The sequence below is a fragment of the Xyrauchen texanus genome, chromosome 7 (genome assembly GCF_025860055.1).
Source record: "Xyrauchen texanus isolate HMW12.3.18 chromosome 7, RBS_HiC_50CHRs, whole genome shotgun sequence".
NCBI lineage: Eukaryota > Metazoa > Chordata > Actinopteri > Cypriniformes > Catostomidae > Xyrauchen > Xyrauchen texanus.
In genome coordinates this window covers 42,944,368-42,969,750 of record NC_068282.1, presented here as the reverse complement: position 1 = coordinate 42,969,750, position 25,383 = coordinate 42,944,368, and the positions used below count along the sequence as shown (strand labels likewise).

General features: G+C 38.7%; 1 protein-coding gene across 2 annotated transcripts in view; it reads left to right on the top strand.

Moving 5' to 3' along the window:
- palm3 (paralemmin 3) overlaps window positions 1-25,248 on the top strand; it is an 85,792-nt gene extending 60,544 nt beyond the window's left edge. For both annotated transcript variants that reach the window (XM_052129922.1, XM_052129923.1), the window contains 5 exons: window positions 14,356-14,474; window positions 18,088-18,193; window positions 20,461-20,491; window positions 20,836-20,892; window positions 21,630-25,248. In XM_052129922.1, the coding sequence (XP_051985882.1) occupies window positions 14,356-14,474; window positions 18,088-18,193; window positions 20,461-20,491; window positions 20,836-20,892; window positions 21,630-22,567 (1,251 nt within the window). In that variant the 3' untranslated portion in view covers window positions 22,568-25,248. The remainder of the gene's footprint in view (window positions 1-14,355; window positions 14,475-18,087; window positions 18,194-20,460; window positions 20,492-20,835; window positions 20,893-21,629) is intronic.
- Window positions 25,249-25,383: the final 135 nt, after the last annotated feature.

The following is a 25,383-nucleotide window of genomic DNA, read 5'->3' as shown; positions in this document are numbered from 1 at the left end:
CTTGGATAAAAACTCTTTCTCTGACCCACTTATGTTGAACGTTCCTATTTCTTCCTCTGATGCACATATTCTATCAGCCTGAATCAAAACTCTGAAACCAATGTCTTATTATCTAAGGGCGTTTTCCATACTACATTTTTGTGCCCTTGAAGTGGCACTGCGAGAAGGGGACGCCACTCGAAGTGTCGTTCCAAACTAAAGTAAGGAAAAGAAAATCTTTTTCACAAAGGAGCTTCCACAAGACTGAAGTGACCTTGGCATTACTGTATGAATGTTCCCTTCCTAACAGAGTGCCCTCATCAACAGCACTGTCCTTTGGAGTGAGTAGGGCATAGGGAATTTGCCCTAAGTCATAAAGGGCAGAGAAAGGTTTGACCCGGCTAACTACTGTTGAATTTATGTTAACCGCATTTGAAGTAAAATCCTCTGCAGTATCTCTCACTTTCCTCAGAGACAGAAGTGTGCTGAATAAATGTTAAACTGATTTCTAACCAAAATACACTCACCTAAAGGATTATTAGGAACACCATACTAATACTGTGTTTGACCCCCTTTCGCCTTCAGAACTGCCTTAATTCTACGTGGCATTGATTCAACAAGGTGCTGAAAGCATTCTTTAGAAATGTTGGCCCATATTGATAGGATAGCATCTTGCAGTTGATTGAGATTTGTGGGATGCACATCCAGGGCACGAAGCTCCCGTTCCACCACATCCCAAAGATGCTCTATTGGGTTGAGATCTGGTGACTGTGGGGGCCATTTTAGTACAGTGAACTCATTGTCATGTTCAAGAAACCAATTTGAAATGATTCAAGCTTTGTGACATGGTGCATTATCCTGCTGGAAGTAGCCATCAGAGGATGGGTACATGGTGGCCATAAAGGGATGGACATGGTCAGAAACAATGCTCAGGTAGGCCGTGGCATTTAAACGATGCCCAATTGGCACTGAGGGGCCTAAAGTGTGCCAAGAAAACATCATTACACCACCACCACCAGCCTGCACAGTGGTAACAAGGCATGATGGATCCATGTTCTCATTCTGTTTACGCCAAATTCTGACTCTACCATCTGAATGTCTCAAGAGAAATCGAGACTCATCAGACCAGGCAACATTTTTCCAGTCTTCAACTGTCCAATTTTGGTGAGCTCTTGCAAATTGTAGCCTCTTTTTCCTATTTGTAGTGGAGATGAGTGGTACCCGGTGGGGTCTTCTGTTGTTGTAGCCCATCCGCCTCAAGGTTGTGCGTGTTCTGGCTTCACAAATGCTTTGCTGCATACCTCGGTTGTAACGAGTGGTTATTTCAGGCAAAGTTGCTCTTCTATCCGCTTGAATCAGTCGGCCCATTCTCCTCTGACCTCTAGCATCAACAAGGCATTTTCAGCCCACAGGACTGCCGCATACTGGATGTTTTTCCTTTTCACACCATTCTTTGTAAACCCTAGAAATGGTTGTGCGTGAAAATCCCAGTAACTGAGCAGATTGTGAAATACTCAGACCGGCCCGTCTGGCACCAACAACCATGCCACGCTCAAAATTGCTTAAATCACCTTTCTTTCCCATTCTGACATTCAGTTTGGAGTTCAGGAGATTGTCTTGACCAGGACCACACCCCTAAATGCATTGAAGCAACTGCCATGTGATTGGTTGATTAGATAATTGCATTAATGAGAAATTGATCAGGTGTTCCTAATAATCCTTTAGGTGAGTGTATCTTCCCATCAGTACACCTTGCACATTCACATCAACCAAAGTTAAAGCAAAATCTTTACACTGTTTACCTATGTCAACAGTGTAACTGTTTAACAGTCCTTAATTCAAGTTGAAATGAGGGTTTGCACATTGATTTTAAAACAGGGAAACAGAAAACATAATTAAATCAATATACACGTAAGTGTACTACAGGGCAGTTGTTTAAGGCCAGTACACTTCAATATACACATCAATGAACTGGCACAGGAATTTAGACATTCTGCAGAACCCACTTACTCTGCTTTATTCAGAAGATTTGGTCCTGCTGTCCTCCACCGAGGACCAACAGCTCTTAAATTCATACAGATAGGATCATCACAGACATTTTGTTATATTGTGACCAAATCAGAGCAGAAAACAACAAACATTCTTAACGTCTGAATGAGAGATGTCTATGATGATGAACCGGTAGGCATGTGAACTCACGGGTCACACCTCAGACTCGCCGGCATACGGAGATAAATAGTGGATAAAATATATTTCAATGTTTGCAAAAGTAAAATTTGGAAATATTTGTGTGATCTGTAAACACCTTTCCTGGGACTTGGCCTGGATCAAAAGCATTTCTTGATATCGTTTTATGGGTGTTTTTCCATTCACCGCTATTGTTTTCTCCCACTGATGGTCACAGATAAGGTGGCTGCGGGGAAAATGTGACTATGTTATTTATTGCCCTGATGGTGGAAATGGGTATTTTCAATGCTTTGGCAATTTTCTTTTAGTCACTTCCCATTTTGTGAAGCTCAGCAACCTTTTGCCGCACCTGCAAGAACCTTATATTCTTTAGTCTAACCCACTGTGATTGATGATTAAGAGAATTTGGCATGTGTGTTACCTTATATTTATACCCCTTTGAAACAGGAAGTCATGGCTGAACAATTTCATCTTCCTAGCCAGTTGCTCTAAAAAATTTCAAATATGAATCGGAATATACTTTAGATATATTTTACTCATAATAATTTATAGGGGTGCCAGTAATTGTAGCCAACGTGTTTTGGAGAAAAATATTTATTTAATAATGAACTATATCCCCTCTTTCAATTGTTTTTCTTCAATTAAAGATTAGATTTTTGTGAATGAAAGATCAAAAGGATAAACGATCCAGATTTTTTTTCACAGCCTTCTTTGCTCTTATTTACCAAGGGTGCCAATATTTTTCGCCACAACTGTAGACACACACACACACACACACACACACACACACACACACACAGTTGAAGTCATTAAAACAAATTTTTTTAGCCACTCAACAGATTTTATATTAGCAAAATATAGTTTTGGCAAGTCTTTTAGGACATCTACTTTGTGCATGACATAAGTAATTTTTCCAACAATTATTTACAGACAGATTGTTTCATGTTTAATTGACTATATCACAATTCCAGTGAGTCAGAAGTTTACATACACTAAGTTAGCTGTGCCTTTAAGCAGCTTGGAAAATGCAATTATATAATGCCAAGCTTTTAGGCAATTAGCTTCTGATAGGCTAATTTACTAATTGGACTCAATTGGTGGGTATCTGTGGATGTATTTTAAGACCTATCATCAAACTCCGTGCCTCTTGACTTCATGGGAAAAGCAAAATAAATCAGCCAAGACCTCAGAAAAAAAATTATTGTGGACCACCACAAGTCTAGTTCACCCTTGGGAGCAATTTCCAAATGCCTGAAGGTACCACGTTCATCTGTACGAACAAAAGTACCAAAGTATAAACACCATGGTACTGTCAGCCTTCATATTGCTCAGGAAGGAGATGCATTATGTCTCCTAGAGATGAACATACACTCACCTAAAGGATTGTTAGGAACACCTGTTCAATTTCTCATTAATGAAATTATCTAATCAACCAATCACATGGCAGTTGCTTCAATGCATTTAAGGGTGTGGTCCTGGTCAAGACAATCTCCTGAACTCCAAACTGAATGTCAGAATGGGAAAGAAAGGTGATTTAAGCAATTTTGAGCGTGGCATGGTTGTTGGTGGCAGACGGGCCAGTCTGAGTATTTCACAATCTGCTCAGTTACTGGGATTTTCACGCACAACCATTTCTAGGGTTTACAAAGAATGGTGTGAAAAGGGAAAAACATCCAGTATGCGGCAGTCCTGTGGGCGAAAATGCCTTGTTGATGCTAGAGGTCAGAGGAGAATGGGCCGACTGATTCAAGCGGATAGAAGATCAACTTTGCCTGAAATAACCACTCGTTACAACCGAGGTATGCAGCAAAGCATTTGTGAAGCCACAACATGCACAACCTTGAGGCGGATGGGCTACAACAGCAGAAGACCCCACCGGGTACCACTCATCTCCACTACAAATAGGAAAAAGAGGCTACAATTGGCAAGAGCTCACCAAAATTGGACAGTTGAAGACTGGAAAAATGTTGCCTGGTCTGATGAGTCTCGATTTCTGTTGAGACATTCAGATGGTAGAGTCAGAATTTGGCGTAAACAGAATGAGAACATGGATCCATCATGCCATCATGCCACAGTTACCACTGTGCAGGCTGCTGGTGGTGGTGTAATGGTGTGTGTTTTCTTGGCACACTTTAGGCCCCTTAGTGCCAATTGGGCATCGTTTAAATGCCAGGGCCTACCTGAGCATTGTTTCTGACCATGTCCATCCCTTTATGGCCACCATGTACCCATCCTCTGATGGCTACTTCCAGCAGGATAATGCACCATGTCACAAAGCTCGAATCATTTCAAATTGGTTTCTTGAACACGACAATGAGTTCACTGTACTAAAATGGCCCCCACAGTCACCAGATCTCAACCCAATAGAGCATCTTTGGGATGTGGTGGAACGGGAGCTTCGTGCCCTGGATGTGCATCCCACAAATCTCCATCAACTGCAAGATGCTATCCTATCAATATGGGCCAACATTTCTAAAGAATGCTTTCAGCACCTTGTTGAATCAATGCCACGTAGAATTAAGGCAGTTCTGAAGGCGAAAGGGGGTCAAACACAGTATTAGTATGGTGTTCCTAATAATCCTGTAGGTGAGTGTAGTTTGGTGTGAAACGTTCAAATCAAGCCCAGAACAACAGCAAAGGACCTTGTGAAGATGCTGGAGGAAACAGGTAGACATGTATCTATATCCACAATTATACATGTCCTATATCATCATAACCTGAAAGGCTGCTCAGCAAGGAAGAAGCCACTGCTCTATATCTCCCATAAAAAAGCCAGACTTCAGTTTGCAAGTGCACATGGGGACAAAGATCTTACTTTTTGGAGAAATGTCCTCTGGTCTGATGAAACAAAATTTTACTGTTTGGCCATAATGACCATCATTATGTTTGGAGAAAAAAGGGTGAGGTATGCAAGCCGAAGAACACCATCCCTACCGTAAAGTATGGGGGTGGCAGCATCATGTTGTGGGGGTGCTTTGCTGTAGGAGGTACTGTGCACTTCCCAAAAAAGATGGCATCATGAGGAAGGAAAATTATGTGGATATAATAAAGCAGGAAGTTGAAGCTCGGTTGCAAATGAGTCTTCCAAATGGACAATCACCACAAGCATACCTCCAAAGTTGTGGCAAAATGGCTTAAGGACAACAATGTCAAGATATTGGAATGGCCATCACAAAGCTCTCACCTCAATCCTATTGAAAATGTGTGGGCAGAACTGAAAAAGCATGTACGAGCAAGGAAGTCTACAAACTTGACTCAAAATACCTGTTCTGTCTTGAGGAATGGGCCAAAATTCCAGCTTGTGGAAGGCTACCCAAAATGTTTGACCAAAGTTTAACAATTTAAAGGCAATGCTATCAAATACTAACAAAGTGTATGTAATCTTCTGACCCTCTGGGAATGTGATGAAAGAATAAATATGTGTGTGTGCGCGTGTGTGCGTGTGTGTGTGTGTGTGTGTGCGTGGGCGTGTGCGTGGGCGTGTGTGTGCGTGTGCGTGCGTGTGCGTGTGCGTGTGCGTGCGTGTGCGTGTGCGTGTGTGCGTGTGTGTGCGCGTGTGTGTGTGTGTGTGTTACAGGGCAGCCAAAGCAGTGCAAACCTCTTTTGTGAAAATGCTTGATTTTCCCAGTCAGGTTTTCAAGGTTTGAAATATGCTTGAATTTGAATGTATTCTTTGAAAATGCATGAATTTTCCTTAGGTGGTTCACAGTTATAAAAGATCTAAAATTATTTTGAATTTTAAATAGATATTATACAGTCTGTATATGTTTGTGGTGTCTCTGGAGCACACTTGCGCCACTCCGCATCTTATTTTGAAGTTGTGCGTACACAGAAGTTGTGCATGTCTCCACCGTAGTAGATTGGCACCAAAGAAAGTATATTTTCATCTCCTGCTTCCATCAACATGCTGGAGTCCCATTTCAGTGACAGCTGGCTGGAAGAGGTGACATAAAATAACTGTGTGGAAGAGCGATCAACAACAAGTGTGCGAGGGGGAAAAAAAAGAAGAAAAAAATAAATAAAAAGACGTCAATGGATGTTGGCACTTATCAACACTAAGCCAATATGATATAAGATGAGACAAAGATTTAGTTAAAACTTGAATTTATTTTTTACAATCTTGTACTCTGTATACTTGTATTTACAATCAGTAATACAATAAGAATTTTTAAGTAGGGCAGAAAGTCAACGTATGTGATAAATTAAATATGTAAAATCTTGGCCTGAATTAATCATAATAAAATTGAAATCGTTATGTGGCCCAGTGCGATTTATTAAAACCCCCAAAAGGCTGCAATTGTATTAAATAAATGTATTTATAGTCTGGATTAACATGTTCAAGACAAGCATGGCCACTGGTTTCAAATGTCCACTGTCTCATCAGCTCACGAACAGCCCACACAAACGCCATCTATCTTGGGAGTGTTCTGACTCTTGAGTTTGGTTTGCCAGTGTGTGTGGTGCGTTTTTACTATAATGTGCGTTGAGAACGCAAAGTGCTACGAAATAACTTTATTTTCATGGAATTCAATACATTCTTGTAATAATGTGACACTGGGGCACTGAAGAGGAGGAAGTGGCATTTCACCTCATTGTAAATAACGAGCATGCTTAAAAAAAAAACTAAGCAAGAAATTCAAATGTCTTCAGTTTACCATAAATAAAGGTTTGAGGGTTTAATACGGCCAATGCTTTGTGATTGTAATGAAATTACGACAGCAATATTACCGTTTTTATACAATAAAATGAACATATTCAATAATAATAATTTAATATTACGATACAGTAATATATTTTTACTGTTTGCTTATTAAATATCACAGATGTCCCTTTATGACATTTTACATACATTTTGTTTAATTTGTAAGTAAACATTGTTGTTTATTCATTGTTTATGTATTGATATGTTGTTAAATTTACCAGTTTTAATATGATAAACCCAAATATGTATTCATAAATATGATTCATCCATGAACTCATTAAATGGAAAACATGACTTGATTATTTTAAACTTGCAGAAACTGATAAGCAGTGTTGCATGTTCAAAGGCCTTGTTGAACGTGTGCCCCAGCTTGGGTGTATACATTTATCTTTGATATATTTTAGCTATGAGAACAGGTTGAATCACTATTATACTGAATAATATTTATAATAACATGATATTCTTCAAATCGGTCTGATATTTGTCACATCTTATTCCAGTGTGGGGGAAACCAATTCCATCACACTACATTTATTTCTGCTGCAGATGTGCATGTTTAGAGGTGAGATTCCACATGCATCTTATATCTTGTCACTGAATAGCTTGTATTTTTCAAAGCAGTCTTCCTTTTTAGCTTTTTTTTTCAAATAGCTGGGAACAAAATATCAGTTGTAGAATTTTAGCTTTTATTTGAAGTAAAAAAAACACACATGCACACAAACTTTCTTAAATCTATTTTATATTTCTTTTCATTTTCTACATGGAAATAAATAAGTAACTACAGTAACCAGGGTTGTTTCCCCCCATGGTCATTCAAGGCCCTATAGATAACCAGTGTTTCCAACCACATCTGTGTGTTAATGCAAGACTTTGGTTGTAATCGTGGATTACGGTATTAGCTGTCTGTGGGTTTAAAGGATTTCTTAACTTTAATTTTTATAGATAGGGCAATGTTTTAAATCACAGAGGATGCTTTTTGATCATAGCATTTTGTGAAGTAATTTTTTGAATTGGATAAAAATTAAAGCTTCGAGGTGCTTGAACAACATGATTAAGGTACCTTGAGAATGCTTTTTTTTCACTCTTACAAAGCTGTACGAACCCTGTATAATACAGACATTGGCTTTACCACCCCAAGAAATGCACAAAGCACACCAGTTGTGAGCTACAACAACAACATAAGGTAGTGAATGTCTTTCATGAATACGGGACAAATATGAGACATCATAATTAGCAGCAACAGTTATTGCATATGCCTCCTGCTTTTTTTAAGCCATTGTCTGTTCATATTTAGATACTGCTCTCATGAAAAACTACATTACTTAACTCTCAAACAGTGCTGGATTATGTAATCGGATTACAAAAATCCAGAATTTGTCATTTTATTGAATGCCATTTAAAATACTTGTAATTGGACTACAGTTACTTTTTTATTGAATACATATTAACTAGGTAATGGCAGTAAATGTCACGGTTCCGGTGAGTTTGTCGGTTTATTTTGCGTTTTGTTATTTTCTCTCCCTCATGTGGATACCTTCAAGCTTGCTGTACACTTGTTCTCTGTGCTCACAAATCTTCAATGGAGGATTCCTTGTCTCTGCCTGCGTGTCGGGAAAGTGATTGCCTTCCAATCTTCTGGGTGTTGTTCTCTGCACCTCACTACACTTCTACAGAGGATTCCTACGAATCTGCTCCCCAGTTCCACAATGCACACACTTGTCTATGAACACACTTTTCACGGATCTGCCCATTGTGCACTCATTCCTAAAAATCCTTCCCACAATTGCAGCTCATACCAGGATCTCCATTCTTTGCCAGGACAGTTAAAGTTATCATTTATTGTTAATAAATCCTTTGAACTGCTCTTGGGTTTCTTTGTCTCGCTCTGTGACAGTACAATCTTGCCAAGTATGGACCCAGTGGAGGAATCTACTCTTCGCTCCACCCTCTCTCAGCAGGGAGCCTTACTGGTATGTCAGCAGGATCAAATCTCCGCATTTGGAGATGATTGCATCGCAGCTCGCTGAGCTCACCTCTATTGTTCAACAACTCCGCCTACCTCCTGATGCTTGTCCCTTCCTGGACGCACCCTCACGGGCTCCTTCTGTTCCCCTTGTTTCTGGGCATTCAGAGGCTCGTATCCCTCCTCCATCCCCATATTCAGGTGAAGCGGGATCCTGTAGTGCATTCCTTTCACAATGTTCCATGTTATTCATGTTACCGTACTCTGCCTTCCCATTGTAGACTATGAAGTGTGTGATCACATTTCTCACCGGAAGGGCCGGTGAATGGAGGACTGTCATGTGGGACAACAGACATTCTTGCCGCACACCTTCTCCACAGAGCTCCGCCGAGTTTTTAATCGCTTGGTTCAGGTCAGGAGTCAGCGAGGGACGAATTCGTACTGTCTCAAGGAGATCAAGTCTCAGATTATGCAATCACGCTTGGCACCCTGGCTGCTGCTTGTGAGTGGATTTGGCGACAAATGCCTCCACTCTAGACAGGCTTGCTGGGCATTATTTTTCACTTGCTTTCATTTTATCCTTTCGTATCGCCCAGGCTCTTAGAACATCCATGTTTGAAGTCGAGTCCTTCACCGTTCCACCGGATATCATGCTACCCACCACTCGAGGTGGTGGGCATGGTATCCTGGGTGGTGGAGTCTAAAGTCCATGTTGTGCTACAAAACACCTCACCCCACGTTTGGTTATTTGTTCCGCGATCCGTTCGGACGTACGTCCTACAGTGCAGTCACTCATCCAACGTCGCTTGTTATCCAGGGGCGACTCGTACTCCAATGCTCATTAGACAGCTTTTCTGATGGCCATCGCTTGCGCAGGATGTATGCCGGTTTGTGGCCACTTGCCCCATCTGTGCAACTAATAAGACCTCCTGTAACCCCCCCCAACCGTGCTCCTCTAACCACTGTCTGTCTGTTCGAGACCCTGGTTGCACATAGCCATGGATTTTGTAACTGGTCTCCCCCCCTCCCATGGCAACACAGTAATTTTGAATGTAGTGGACTGGTTCTCAAAGGGAGCTTATTTCATTCTCCTCCCATAATTTCCCACAGGAGCGATCTGCTCCTGACTTCCACAATGCACACACTTTTCTACGAGAACACACTTTACGGATCTGCCCATTGTGCTGCTACGGCAAGCACTCATCCCCAAAACTCCTTCCCTCAAATGCAGCCGGTGCCGGGATCTCCAGTCTTCACCAGCAAAGTTATAATTTATTGTTAATAAATCGTTTGAACTGTTCCTCTGCTCTTGGGTCTCTTTGTCTTGCTCTCTGACCGTAAGTTAAAAATGTATTGATCATTTTCAATCGATATCATCATATTCTTACACCAAAACGCAATAGTCTCACAGATGAACATGAGCATGTGCTCCTTTTATGTTAGAACAGTAAGATATGCACTTAAGCTAAAGAATAGATCATGGTCTATTACTAAGTAGTAATGGTTAAAATAATTGTGTCAGAGTTTTGAGCTGTTAGCTTTGATCTAGTAGTGTCATTGCTGTTGATTTCAGGTTCATTACTGTTTGTTCTTGTAATGTTTCTATTGTTTTATACTCTTAAAATGAACAAGATATGTTTTAAAAAAAAAAGTATTTACAATTTTTACTACCTCACCAATGGTGTGCAGCTCACACATTGATCTTAATTGCTTCAAATGGTCAAATTGAGACATTTTCAGAGATTTTGCACATAAAAAATCAAAATAATATATATATATATATATATATATATATATATACACAGTGAGGAAAATAAGTATTTGAACACCCTGCTATTTTGCAAGTTCTCCCACTTAGAAATCATGGAGGGGTCTGAAATTGTCATCGTAGGTGCATGTCCACTGTGAGAGACATAATCTAAAAAAAAAATCCAGAAATCACAATGTATGATTTTTTAACTATTTATTTGTATGATACAGCTGCAAATAAGTATTTGAACACCTGTCTATCAGCTAGAATTCTGACCCTCAAAGACCTGTTAGTCTGCCTTTAAAATGTCCACCTCCACTCCATTTATTATCCTAAATTAGATGCACCTGTTTGAGGTCGTTAGCTGCATAAAGACACCTGTCCACCCCATACAATCAGTAAGAATCCAACTACTAACATGGCCAAGACCAAAGAGCTGTCCAAAGACACTAGAGACAAAATTGTACACCTCCACAAGGCTGGAAAGGGCTACGGGAAATTGCCAAGCAGCTTGGTGAAAAAAGGTCCACTGTTGGAGCAATCATTAGAAAATGGAAGAAGCTAAACATGACTGTCAGTCTCCCTCGGACTGGGGCTCCATGCAAGATCTCACCTCGTGGGGTCTCAATGATTCTAAGAAAGGTGAGAAATCAGCCCAGAACTACACGGGAGGAGCTGGTCAATGACCTGAAAAGAGCTGGGACCACCGCTTCCAAGGTTACTGTTGGTAATACACTAAGACGTCATGGTTTGAAATCATGCATGGCACGGAAGGTTCCCCTGCTTAAACCAGCACATGTCAAGGCCCGTCTTAAGTTTGCCAATGACCATTTGGATGATCCAGAGGAGCCATGGGAGAAAGTCATGTGGTCAGATGAGACCAAAATAGAACTTTTTGGTCATAATTCCACTAACCGTGTTTGGAGGAAGAAGAGTGATGAGTACCATCCCAAGAACACCATCCCTACTGTGAAGCATGGGGGTGGTAGCATCATGCTTTGGGGGTGTTTTTCTGCACATGGGACAGGGCGACTGCACTGTATTAAGGAGAGGATGACCGGGGCCATGTATGGCGAGATTTTGGGGAACAACATCCTTCCCTCAGTTAGAGCATTGAAGATTGGTCGAGGCTGGGTCTTGCAACATGACAATGACCCGAAGCAGACAGCCAGGATAACCAAGGAGTGGCTCTGTAAGAAGCATATCAAGGTTCTGGCGTGGCCTAGCCAGTCTCCAGACCTAAACCCAATAGAGAATCTTTGGAAGGAGCTCAAACTCCGTGTTTCTCAGCGACAGCCCAGAAACCTGACTGATCTAGAGAAGATCTGTGTGGAGGAGTGGGCCAAAATCCCTCCTGCAGTGTGTGCAAACCTGGTGAAAAACTACAGGAAACGTTTGACCTCTGTAATTGCAAACAAAGGCTACTGTACCAAATATTAACATTGATTTTCTCAGGTGTTCAAATACTTATTTGCAGCTGTATCATACAAATAAATAGTTAAAAAATCATACATTGTGATTTCTGGATTGGTTTTTTTAGATTATGTCTCTCACAGTGGACATGCACCTACGATGACAATTTCAGACCCCTCCATGATTTCTAAGTGGGAGAACTTGCAAAATAGCAGGGTGTTCAAATACTTATTTTCCTCACTGTATATACATATATATATATATATTGCAAATGCTATAGTTAAGATATGTTGTAAATCCACCAAAGGCTGAATAAGGAAGATAAAAAAGAATTCATAGTGCTTGTCATAAAGCTGCTCCCGATCGGCACGCTCCAAATGAACATGACAGTTTAACAACACTGAGACTGATATTATAGACAGCGGTAATATTCCCAGTACGATTGTACACGGTGTGAATGTATCTTATATTCACACTGTCACCACTTTGTCTATCATGCAGGTATACACCGGCTTAAGACCATAACTGGCCTCAGCGTGTGCATGTTGATGAACCGTCTCCTTTCTTTTTACCCATAAAAATCATTAGTTACTTAACAGTTACGGTTGCTTCACTTCAAATCATGGAGAGGCTATATTTGGGAGAATCAAACATCCGCCGCTCATTTTGGCATGATGATTCAGATAGATTGCTAATTATTGCTTTGTTCTGTGACGTGTTTCAAGTGTACTGACGTGCTTAGTGTGAACCAATAGAGGGCACGTCTCTATCTGCAGGGGTTTATGAATATACACACATTGTTTTGATATACAAGAGAACTTTCTAGACAAAGTTGATAATTTATAGATATTGATTTCTAGATAGACTTGGTTTAGATAAAATTTATTATTTTGCAGTTTTCTTATTCTATTATTTCTAAACATCTGGGTTTATTAGATTTTAATTTATTTTACATTTACTCTGTTGACAACTTCCCCCTGTGGTGCATTTGTAAATTTTTCTAGCACACCTTTATTTCCTTTAATGAAAAGAACTTGGATATCTATAACCAGGTGGCCTTGCATTCTAATAAAGAACATACAGTTGGGGGGCCTCGGTAGCTCGGCAAGTAAAGACGCTGACTACCACACCTGGAATCGCAAGTTAGAATCCAGGGCGTGCCGAGTGACCCACACAAGGCTTCCTAAGCAACCAATTGGCCCAGTTGCTAGGATGGGTAGAGTCACTTTGGGTTAACCTCCTCATGGTCGCCATAATGTGGGTCTCGGTGGGGCACGTGGTGAGTTGTGCGTGGATGCCGTGGAGAATAGCGTGGGCTTCCACATATGCTACGTCACTACGGTAATGCGCTAAACTAGCCATGTGATTTAGATGTGCAGATTGACTGTCTCAGACGCGGAGGCAACTGAGATTCATCCTCCACCACCCAGATTGAGGCGAGTCACTACGCCACCATAAGGACATAGCGCGCATTGGGAATTTGGCATTGGGAGAAAAGGGGAGAAAAAAGATAATACAATTTGAATCATGTTGGAGTACTATTCTGTCCTCTGCCTCAAACGCCTTGCTTGAGTCGTCAGTCAGATAACTCCTCCCAAAGACAACAGACAAAGGAAGTAGTTTAGAATATTTACTGATTTCGATGGCAAGCACGACAATGACTTCAAACCCAACTGGAATCAAAGAACAACAGCAGCCATGACCACATGCTCTTTCCTCCCATGCTGAAAACTAGTTGCACATTTATGATATCATAAGTCAAGTACTCCGTAGTGTCACTTCACTTGAACTTCACAATCTATTAATATAACTTAACTGAAAATGTCCTTAGGGACGGAACAAGTACATTTAAACTTTGAAAGAAAAAAAAATGGTCAATCATCCATAAATTTGATAAAATTCTAGATAATTTTTTTGTCATATTTCCCAGCACTAATTTAATTTCACTGTTTATATCACTCGACATGTCTGCATTTGCATTCCAGACAGTCTTGACAGTCTGTGTGTTGATTTTCTATATTTAGACTTTCTTAAAAAATAAAAATTACATTAAAGCATGTCATATTTAAATTGTCGGTGTGTTTTATTTTTCCTTGAGTGACCGAAATGAAGCTTGAATATTTTTTTTTTTCTCGCTCTTAGTGTGAATAGATCTGTAATTTGTTATGCTTTTTGTGTCATTATTGATATGAACAGACCTGCTCTATGGCTTATTGACTTACAAAGCCCAGCAAGCATGCTGCAGTGCCTCTGAGCTGTTTATGTTTAACTGCTGATAAGAAATCAATTTGAAGAATGTACATGGAGCATTAATCACTACACCCGCTAACTCTTTGATTCTTTACTCTGTTTCTCTCACAGAGGAAGTCCCTTAGAGACCAATGGCTGATGGAAGGGCCTCCCACTTCTCCTGACAGTACGGGGCCCCGATCGCCTCTCTGGGGCCCCAAGGCTCAAGAGATAGAGAAACACTTTGAAAAGTAAGAGATATTTCATATATTTTAAAACATTTCCCATTACGGTCCATAAATAAAGGGGCGAACTAGCACACTGTTAATGCGGCAGATAAATAGTTGCATTTAGAAAGGTTAAACTGCTCGATGTTTTGAACTAGATGTGTACTTGGATCATTATCTTGGAGTTCTGCACTTTTGAATGCACAGCGAGGAATGCCCTGAGACTTCCAAGCTCTCTGTTTACACTGAAGCACATCATTCTATATTCAGGATACACATAAGTGGTTTTGTAACATTCTTTATTGGAGCCTTTCTTATTTCTTTCTTTGATCGTTTTGTGCATAGATGTTATATAAGATGTTATAGTTATTTAGAATATTTATTTGTTGAATATCCGTTATTCACCATGTTGAAGTGCTGCGCTTGGCGTCCGTATATCCCTCTGAAATGTGTCTGATTGGGTTTGTGTGACAATAACAGAGCCTAATTATACATTAATATCCTTAACACGACTGTTTGACTAGTTATTCAAACATCCGGCCGATTAGTTGATTATGAAAATTGGTAATTTTGCTCATCCCTAATGGAAATAATGCCACTACCATGCTAGGGTGTTCTGGGTGGTTGCCCAGGGCATTGCTAATGCAATGTTCTAAGTATATTTTAGTGTGGTTAGCTTTGCGATCGTTATGGTGGTCTGAATGTTTTGTTTTTTTTAACTTAATTTTAATTGGTTGCTAGGGTGTCCTGGGTTGTTTCTCAGTGCTGTCTTGCTGGCAGTCAAAAGAGCCCACTCCAAGTCTTAATGATATTTTGGTCCCTAGATATGGCTCGTTCCTTCCTTCAATGTAAATCCATTTTATCATCCACCAAGTGAAAATCATTAGTCTGATCACTGGCACCTCTGCTCCACAAGCAGGGTTGGAAGGGTTACTTTTGAAATGTATTCCACTACAGATTACATAATACATGCTGTAAAATGTAATATATAATTTATTCCATTAGATTACTCAAGGTCAGTAACGTAAACTAAATACTTTGGATTACTACTTCAGCACTGGTATATTTTTTCACTTGTTTTGGCTATAAAAACTCTGCCAGTACATTAAGACAAAATACACATGTTAAAAATACATTCTCTGAACAACCTAAAATATCTTATACAGTGTTTCTTCTAAAACAAGATCAATCAAATTGATCTTGTTTTAATTATTTTTTTAGAGATTTTTACAAGTATTATCAAGAATATGATTTCTTGCCCTAATATCAAAGGTCTTACTAGAAAAAGAAATTATGATCCAACATTAATTTTCTTGATAAAAAATATGATCGTTCTGTAACGATTAAGACAATGTATTTACATGCATTCTATTAGTATGCAGGGTGTCTTTAAGACGCTGACCATCTCATTTGCATATGTGTGTGCTGTGTGATTAGAGAGTTTATGGAGTATGATGACCGATATGCTCTCCAAGACCTTTATTATACTTTTATGTTTTGTGACACTAATGGTTTGTTAATTTTCTCATGTATGAGAGGAGCGTGCAGCCTGTGTATCTGCCATTAAATGTGTGGAATACAGACTTTTGCTGTTTGGCTCAGTGATGGCAGTAATCCTGTTACATGTATTCAGTTACTCCCAACACTGTCCACAAGCCGCATGATTTGAGGGATTATTCGAGATACAAGCAAGTTTAAATCTCTGACTCCCAAGTATGAGTAATAGTGATGCTTGCCTAAGCAAAGAGCAATTATTACTCCTGCCACGGGAGCTCATAGCAGGTGATGGGCTTTTATCCCCCCAAAATATCTTTCTATTTTCGTGTGTGTGTGTGTGTGTGTGTGAGAGAGAGAGAGAGAGAGAGAGAGAGAAAGCGAGAGCGCGTGTTTGATGTTCTTGCTGTGCACATCAGCATTTATTTGCTTAACTGAAGGAGATGGTGATTATTTTAACAAGTTGGCAGCATTTTTGTATTGAAGCAGAGCTTTAGTTCGTCTGAGCAAAGTTTGCCAGTAATAAGCTGCTTACAGTCCTAAAGGGAGAACCCCTTTTTTTGGCGTGTAAACAGTTGTCTGGAGCTTCTCGTCCAATTAGGACCGAATCAATTCATGTATGTATTTGTCACAATGCAGTTTTATATAGAGATAAAGCACGCTTTGATTTCCAAAGAGAATTTATTGAGGGTCTAAACAAGTTGGGGGCTTTTGGTCTTGTTTGTCTATCCTGATAGGGATAGCACTGTCCTGATAAAAATTGTAAGACCTGAAAAACTCTATATCAAAAGACTGGACAAAATGTCTTAATTTTCACTAAAGAAACGTTAATTGGTTAACAGGTAGTTATCTTCACATATACAAAGTCATTTATACAAGACATGTAGTTTTATGTTAAAATATTGTACAAAATTATGTTTTTAGATGTAAAATAAAATGTTACCATATGATTAACAGTAAAAATGTATACTATGTTTAACAAGAGGATACATGCATTATTTTACTGGAAACAATTGCAAAAATTACTATGAAAAACAATAATCAGGCATTTTCAGAAGTCCCTGCCTGACCAATCACATTTCATTATATTTTATGTGAGTAGTTTCTTCTTATTTTTAATATAAGTTATGTACTTTGGGGTGTTCTGTGTTATATTTCTTGTAGTTTAGTTTGTTTATTGCATTATTTTAGTGTCACATGTCACCCTGGTGGTGTTTTGTGTTTGTGAGTAAGACTTGTTCATGGAAGGGCCATTCTTGATGAACTTTAAGGAATTATGTGGCCTAATGTAGTCGCTACGGTGATTAGCAATACATTTTAAAGTTCCAGAAGGTTTAATTTTATTTCATTTAATAAAATAAACAGTGGTGAACCGTAAAATATACAGGCATCGAAATAACATTCTGTAAAAATATGGTCACCAATTTTTGGCAACAACAGCTGGCAGTATTTTACTGTACATTTAACAGAATTTTATTTTACAGTTTACAAACCGCTTGTTGGGTTATAGGTCAACCACTTTATAAAAGCTTTATCTAGCTTAATTCAAGAAAATTTAAAATCAGTATGAAGTTCTTAATATGATACAAAACATTTGTGTGTGGGTTTACTTTGCTATAGTGTGGAGACAAATGTGTCCCCAGAAGTGCACTAAATCAACTCGAAAAGTGATTCATAATGTTTATTTGAAGTTTTAAATGCATAATTTTTATGGTAAGGGATTGAGTTAGGATATTTAGAAATATGTATGTGTGTGTGTGTGTGTGTGTGTGTGTGTGTGTGTGTGTGTGTGTGTGTATATATGTACAAGTACATGGCATTGGTTCTCAACTGGTGGGTCGTGGCCCAAAAATAGGTAACAGATCCATTCTGAAAAGTGTGTGTGACATGCCCTAATCTTCAAAAAGCATTGAAAAAACAATTAAAGGTTAAAAAATATACAAGCTAGACTGCATTAAATGCAGGTTTGCATGGGAAATCACCCCTCTGTTTATTATGCATTTATAAAATTGTCAATTTTCCTGTTGAGCTGATATAGTGTTAATAAGTTTGTATACTGTTGGGCCTATACAGTTCTTGGTAATAAATGTAAAAAAAAGTGGGGATAAATAAATACCAATGTTTGATTGTGTGTGTGTCTTAGATTACAGGAAACATCCGAGTGGTTGGCAGAGGAGGAGGTCAAACTGAACAAACATATAGAAGATGGTCTTGCTCTAACTGTCGCAGATGCTGAAACCCACAATAAGGTGAGATGCTACGACATATGATCAAGCCGAATGAAGTGCTGTTGCTGACACTTAACACATCTGCCATTAGACCTCTATGGTTATGTAGTGATTTTATGCCTATTGCTTATCATATGTGTACACAAAATGATAATATTTGAGTCTATTAACCTAATCTAACAAATGGGACCTGAAAATGTTTAAGACATGTACTCATTCTTTATTATTACTATTTCCCAGATTTTAGATCAATAGAAAAGTCATCAAAATTATAAAAAAAAAAAAAACAGAAATGGAAGTGTTGAAATTGGGAGCGACCAAACTTTTTTTAAAATCAAAACCATCACCAGCTGCTTCAAAGTAGCCAGCTTCCACCTTGATTACAACAACATTACAGTCAATAAGCTTCTTGTTCACAGTTACTATGATTCGTATGATGATTAGCACTTAGCACGATGCAACACATTCTCCAATCATTATAAGCTGTTTTCTGTAATAGTGGGTCAGTGTAATCCTTACCATCACAATAAACAGCCTTGTATGGAGGTCAGCTGAACCACAAAAAAACATTATTTTGACTGGACACACACTGCAAGGCTGTTGAATCTGGGGTGTTTGGCAGCTTCAAGACTATAACAAGTTTCATATAATTTATTTACCAAGCATGTGAAGTTGGATCTTGGTCTTATGTGACCACATCCTTAAGGTGAGGTGAATTAAAGGCAGCCAAATTAAAGCACCACATGAGTCATATGGACTAGCATTGATTCAGATTTGTACATGACGGACACAAACACAGGGACTAAAGGTAACCCTCAGGTACTGTTGCGATTGACATTTCTGTCTATATATTTAGAGTCCCAGAGACCACAAAGATTAAAGCGTAAATATAATAATGATAATTTTAAAGGTACACTCTTATTTCCCTTTAAACCCTTTTAATATGTTCCTCTGACAAATTTGAGAGATTTTAATGAAGCTTAAAAGAAATGGTATCATTACTGTAATGTTAGGGGTCTTCTGTTTGGGGTCAATTTGATGCCAGTAAAAACACTTTCTCATCCTAGAAAGCATTTCACTAGTGCCTGTGAGTGCTTTGGTCTATTTTTTTCCAGAGAGAAAAATGTCATTTTAATTATTGATATCTGTTCAAACATATTTTGTCAAATTTAGGTACACTAGCATATAGATGGTGAAAGCTAACAGACATGGACTAAAAGTCACTACACTCCAATTTTGATTGCCTTTTTTAAGGACCTTTTTTTCCAGACCCAAACAGAACATGAGGGTTAGGGCTAACATATAAATATCACTGAATAATGTGTATTCTTTCAAACCATTGTTTAGCACCTTTGCCATTTATTAACTACTAACCTGCTTTATTTGAATGCTGCATATAAATAATGTTGACTTAACTCCCCCTTGTGGCATCAAAAGCAATCTCTATGTTGTCTGCAGCTGCTAGTAAATGAATCTGGTAATGTTCCCATATTTTTGATTGTCTTAAATGGGAAGTGAAAAATCTCCCTGAATTTACAATCAGAGTGAGTGAAGAACAAGATGCTTGCTTGTCTGCATTGCACCAACTGCTAACAAGTAAAACTGGCCATGAAATACTAGATTGCTAATTTATATCATAAACTGAAGAGGAGAGATGAGATACAGACAGTGAAAAGGCCAAACCAAATGGTATAAACTAACACAAACTGGCAAAGTCTGATATATTTAGCAAACCTGAAATGCACATTTATTTACATGGTGATGTTTTTATCCAAAGCAACTTGAACTGCATTCAAGGTACACATTTTACCATTCTGTTTATTCCCTCTGAATCAAACCATTGCTAATGCCTTGTTCTACCATTTGAGCTACTGTTCGTTTTTACACTAAAACTGTACCTCATTCTAAAACAATGGTGGTGTTTTCATATCACATCAATAGCATTTCATATTGCAAATTAACTCTTTGAATGTTCTGCAAATGCCAAATATAGAGAAAATGAATGATCTAAAAGGTGTTTTTATGGTATGGTCACATTGGAACTAAAATAATGCAGTTTGTGAGTAAGGTTATAACATTTGTGTGCATGTAATAAACTTAGTGATCCATTTGGATAAAAGGAAACTTCTAGTCTTCCTGGAATGGAGGCTGTTCAGAGCTGGGCTGTTACACCCATAAATGTTCCATGTCCTTGAATGAAATATTAACCAGCAGACTGCGATAGTTTGAGAGTAATGTGTCCTCTTTATGGATGCCTGTTGACTTTTTTTCTCTTATTTATCCAATAGGTAGAGACTGCAATGGTGCCAGTTGAAACAGGTGAGTGTATGCCACCTGTCCACTCTCTGAAACACACCTGTCTCAGGGCTACTCGTCCACTTTAGCCTGAATAGTGTTTTGATTACAGAGCATTAGAGTGATTATTGCTTGTATAAAAAGTATAATCCATGACAAAAACAACAGTAGTGATTCTATTGTTAAATCACCCAGTTCATTCTGATTTAGGCTTAATGTTGGCACAGGAATTCAGCTTACTTTGATTTTATAATCTAAATGGCTAAAATCATTTTTTGTTTAATGAAAAACATTGTTAACAACTAAATAACTAATCTACAGGGCAGATCAGACTGATATAAACCACAAATATTTCTAATTAACTGTAGTTGCTGAGACTGCTCCTAATGGACCTATAATGGAGAGCGGAAAAGACGAAAAGAAAGGTACTAAATATCGAAGTTCTCTCCTTGAATTAGATATCCCTGCTTGTCTATTTTTTCCTCTTAGACATCTGTTAAATAATTCATATATTATTATTGGTGATTGGTAAGGTTACCATTACTATTACTATAAGCCCTAACCCCTTGAATTACATTTTGGGATTTTAACAAAACCTAAACCTAATTATTAACATTGGTCCGTAACTCGTCCCCACTGTTTGTGCTAAGGACATAAATGATAACTCAAAAATTGTGTGTCAAACTTGACTTTATTGTTGGTGGCCAATAAAACGGGCAAAAAAAAAGCCATATATAGGGACAAGAGTATCGTAAAGCGCTTTTCCGCCTTCGGGCCGAACAATTCTGTGCACGGTGAATAATGGTTCCAGTAGCATTTCTGGTTGAGGATGGTTTGGTGTGGAAGGACTACAAACCGTTCCTGGTCTGGATTTCTCAGCACGGTTAGCTAACCTTTCTGGTAGAACAGCTTTAGTGATGTGGCGACTCAAGATTGGTTACTTACCCAGTCAGTCCAATCTGATTCTGATTTTGCAGCAACACAGTGGAAAAAGAAACCATAACCGTGCCAACGATCCGGATTGGTACGGAATCGCACGATTCCGCTACGAGAACCGTTCGGCCCAATGGTGGAAAAGCAGCTAAAGACAACTTCCGTTTTTGCTATCAAGTATGAATGTTCAAAACTGATTTAAGATTTGCACTTGTGGTTCTGGTTGCAGATGACCCTGTGCATACTGAGAACCACAATTCAAATGAAGCAGGACCGGTTGTTGATGTTAAGGTGGAAGCTTTCACCACAACACCTTCCGCTGTTGTTAATGGAAGTATGGAAAGAGAATATTCTCATAATACTCCAGAACAGGATGAAGAACCACATACAAACAGCTTGGCCATCCACTCTCTTGAAGGTTCTGATGCAGGAGGCATAACTATGACCTTCCTTGGCTTCAAAGAGGCAGAGCCTGGCCAGGGAGTAAATGACGATGATGAGGTTGGAGAAATTATCCGAGCAGAAAGAGTGATTATTACAGACGAAGGGGAGGAAATTGCAGCATACGACACCAGCACGACAGAAGAGTTTGCTATGCCCGTTGCGAATGAAGACACACCGAGAAGCACAGAGGAAATGGGTGATGTGGAAGAGACAGAGAACCACCTCGAACCTTATGCTGATATAGAGCTGGCTGGATCAAGTGAAGTTTCCCAAAATTTAGACAGTCCTGCTGAGAAGGTGGTTACGGGTTTGACAGTTGGAGAAGATCGAATGGACCCAGAACTACCTGAGACACAGCTCCAAAATGAGACATTAGATGGTGCTATTGAGGTTTACCAAGTTCCAGTGTATTCCACAACTCAGCCGTCACCCACAATCAGACCGAAAGTAGAGGGTGAGGCAGTAGAATCGCAACCTCCAAAAGAAGAGGAGGCTGTAGCGGCCATACGCATCTCCCTAAGCCAATTTCAAGAGGTTCCCCTTGATGGTGTTGGAGAAAAAGCAGAGTCCAGCAACATGGCAGGAACTGAGAGACCGACTGCAGAACAAGAGCCTCTGCTGGTCTCCAAAGCATCTGCCCAGCTTGATACCAGCAGCCCAAATCAGCCAGAAGACGCAGGTGTACCAAAACAAAAAACCTGCCAGTGCTGTTCGATTATATGATCTTGTGTCTTGCCATCGAGCGAGTGTTCCCCTTAATCTTCATCTCTTTTGTTGTCTTGACTTTTACTTTGAAAATAATGTGGGTATGTCAAGATGTTCATATTTTGATCTTCAGCTGAACACGTCAAAACTCGCAGCTGAACGAATCCTTTCTCTTTGCAGAGGTTTCAAAGGACCTTATGCATTGTTACTAAAGAGCAGCATAACTTCAAAACAGAGCCTTAATTCTAAAGACTTCATTCTTTGTAATGGTTTCTCAGAATTTCCATAATGCTTATCTGTATAAAAACAAAACTTTATTACATTGGAGGAAAGGACTTGTCACTTGTTCAAGCTTCCATGTGCAATTTATTGTTGATGTATCATGATAAGGTGCATTCCCTTCATGCCTTTAGTGTGTCTGATTATGATACAGGTTTTTAATTCTGGTGACTGGTGAGCAGTGGTTCTCAACTGGTTTTGCTTCAGGACCCAGATTTTACACTGGAGAGCAAAGTTTTCATTATTTTACCTTGCATAGGTTTGTTCACGATTTTGAGGATGAAGGTATATCATGCAACCTTAATTCCAGAAATGTTTTTCCCAATAATTTTCCATAGGGATTTCATAAAAGCATTCTAAGCCATAGACCAAACCAACCAACTCTGATTTGTCTGAATTACAAGCTTTGGTTTGGAGCAAAAAAAATATTAGAAAATCAGGCAAAAAAACAAAGGTACAAGACTGTGTACCGAATGAGGGCATGAACTACAACCACATGAAACATTGCAAATGATGTATTGGAATTAAAAACTATTTATAAAATGTGGACTTCAGGTTGTTGATTGTAAGTATAGACACAATATATTTAAATTGTATTGCAATATAGAAGTAGTTTAAAAGTTTTGTGAGACCAACTCAATTACGTCATTCACAGTGCAACATGGAGTATGTGGTTGCTGCAGTGTTTTTTCAGCATTTCTTTGTAGCGACTCTTAGATTAGTGGATCTTACTCTACGGGATCATGTGAAGTGTAGTTCTTCACTAGAAATGGCAAGTTGAATTAACGTGGACTGATGGCTTCAACAGAGGCATATAAAATCGATTAACAACCTCTTAGGTCACGGTATGTCTGCCTTTTATAAGTTAATAAGTTATCATTAAAAATGTTATTCATCAACGGAGAAAATGAATGCTTCTACCAAGTGACATAAGAGTTTGTTCCAAAACAATGTAGAGTATGACTGAATGCACAGCCTTAGATGTCAGGAAGTTTTTTCTCCTCCTTTTTTAAAGTTGATAAGACTATTTATTTCTCCATCCTAAATGCATGATTATTTGATTATTAATGGATTATTAACAGAACCTTCTTTCTGAGAACCTTGCAGAACAGACGTGCAATCCATTTCTTGGTCATGACCCACCAGCTGAGAACTAATGCTCTAGAGCACTGGCTGTCGACCCACTGGGCCTTGACTGTTTTAACACGGCTATATAAAAAAGTTTTGTTATTGCCATGGAAATCAACCCATGAGGTTAGCTAATAATTATCTACCTACATAAGCGCACTGGTGTATTACTCTTTCATTAAATCATTTGTGTGCCTTCATAATGAATTAAAAGCCTGATCTTATATTGCAGAGAAATGGTAAACTTTGATTTTATATGTGCTGTAGCTACATTAATCTTCAAAGATTTTATTGCTTATGTGATACGAGTTGTTTCAATGTGACTGCTTTAATAGTTACAATGTCTTCAACTGCCAGATGAGTGTTTTTAGAATTATATAACGTTACTTCAGTATATTTCTCTTTTTAAAATAATAGTTAACCCAAAATTCAAATTCTTTCTTGCCTTCATGACGTTCAAAATCTGTATGACTTTCTTACGTAGCACACAAAAGGAGATGAGATTTTAGAGCATTTGTGGAAAACAGGATTTTCAGTGAATATTTACTTTTTAAAATGTTTGTCTGTTTATCACACAACAAACCTATGGCATTGGCATTGCTAGCACTGTGCTCTACCAGTTGATCTGCAGGAACCTGTCTTAACATCTCTATTTATGTCCTAACAGAAAGTCAGCCATATGGATTTGGAACCATATTAGAGTGACTAAATTATTTTCAGTTTTGGGTGAACAATTCCTTTTAAGAAAGCTCATATCCAGCTCATATCTCAAATTTGCAAGCATATACAGCTTTAACAATCTTGTTTTAATGTTAATTATCCAACTTGAATTTCTGTGAGAAAGTTTGTGTTTTTTCTTTTCTTGACCCTTGTTTCATACCATGATGTGTAATCATTATTATTCAAAGTTTTCCATTCAATTTAGGACCATCATGTTTTTCAGCATAGAAATTTTACGTTTAAAATAAAATACGAAGTGCCTTGTATGTACAGTATCTATAATGACTGGAATGGGAGTGGTTGAGGATTGTGTATAGAAAGTTTACATTAAAAGAGCTGTGAGATAAATAAATAAACTAAGTTGATCAAATGGGATTGTACATTTTTTCTTCTTGGTAAATTGTTACTACTAGATGAGGATGTATATAATTTTAATGATGACAGCTTTTGTTTAAGGTGTAGTAATAATTTCTGCTGCACCAAACAGAATTGCTGTTTGAGTGGCATATCATTGGCTCAACCAATGGTGTGACCTTTGGGTGGGGCTACCTGTTTGATCAAACAATAAGAGACATGGGAATGGTTGAAATATGTTTGGAAATGTTCGATATTTTGCAATTCAGTGTGGTGCAGTGGCGCACTTCACCTGTAACGAGAGGAAACCATATTCTGTAGTAATGTATTAAAGATATTCAGATAGTAGCAAT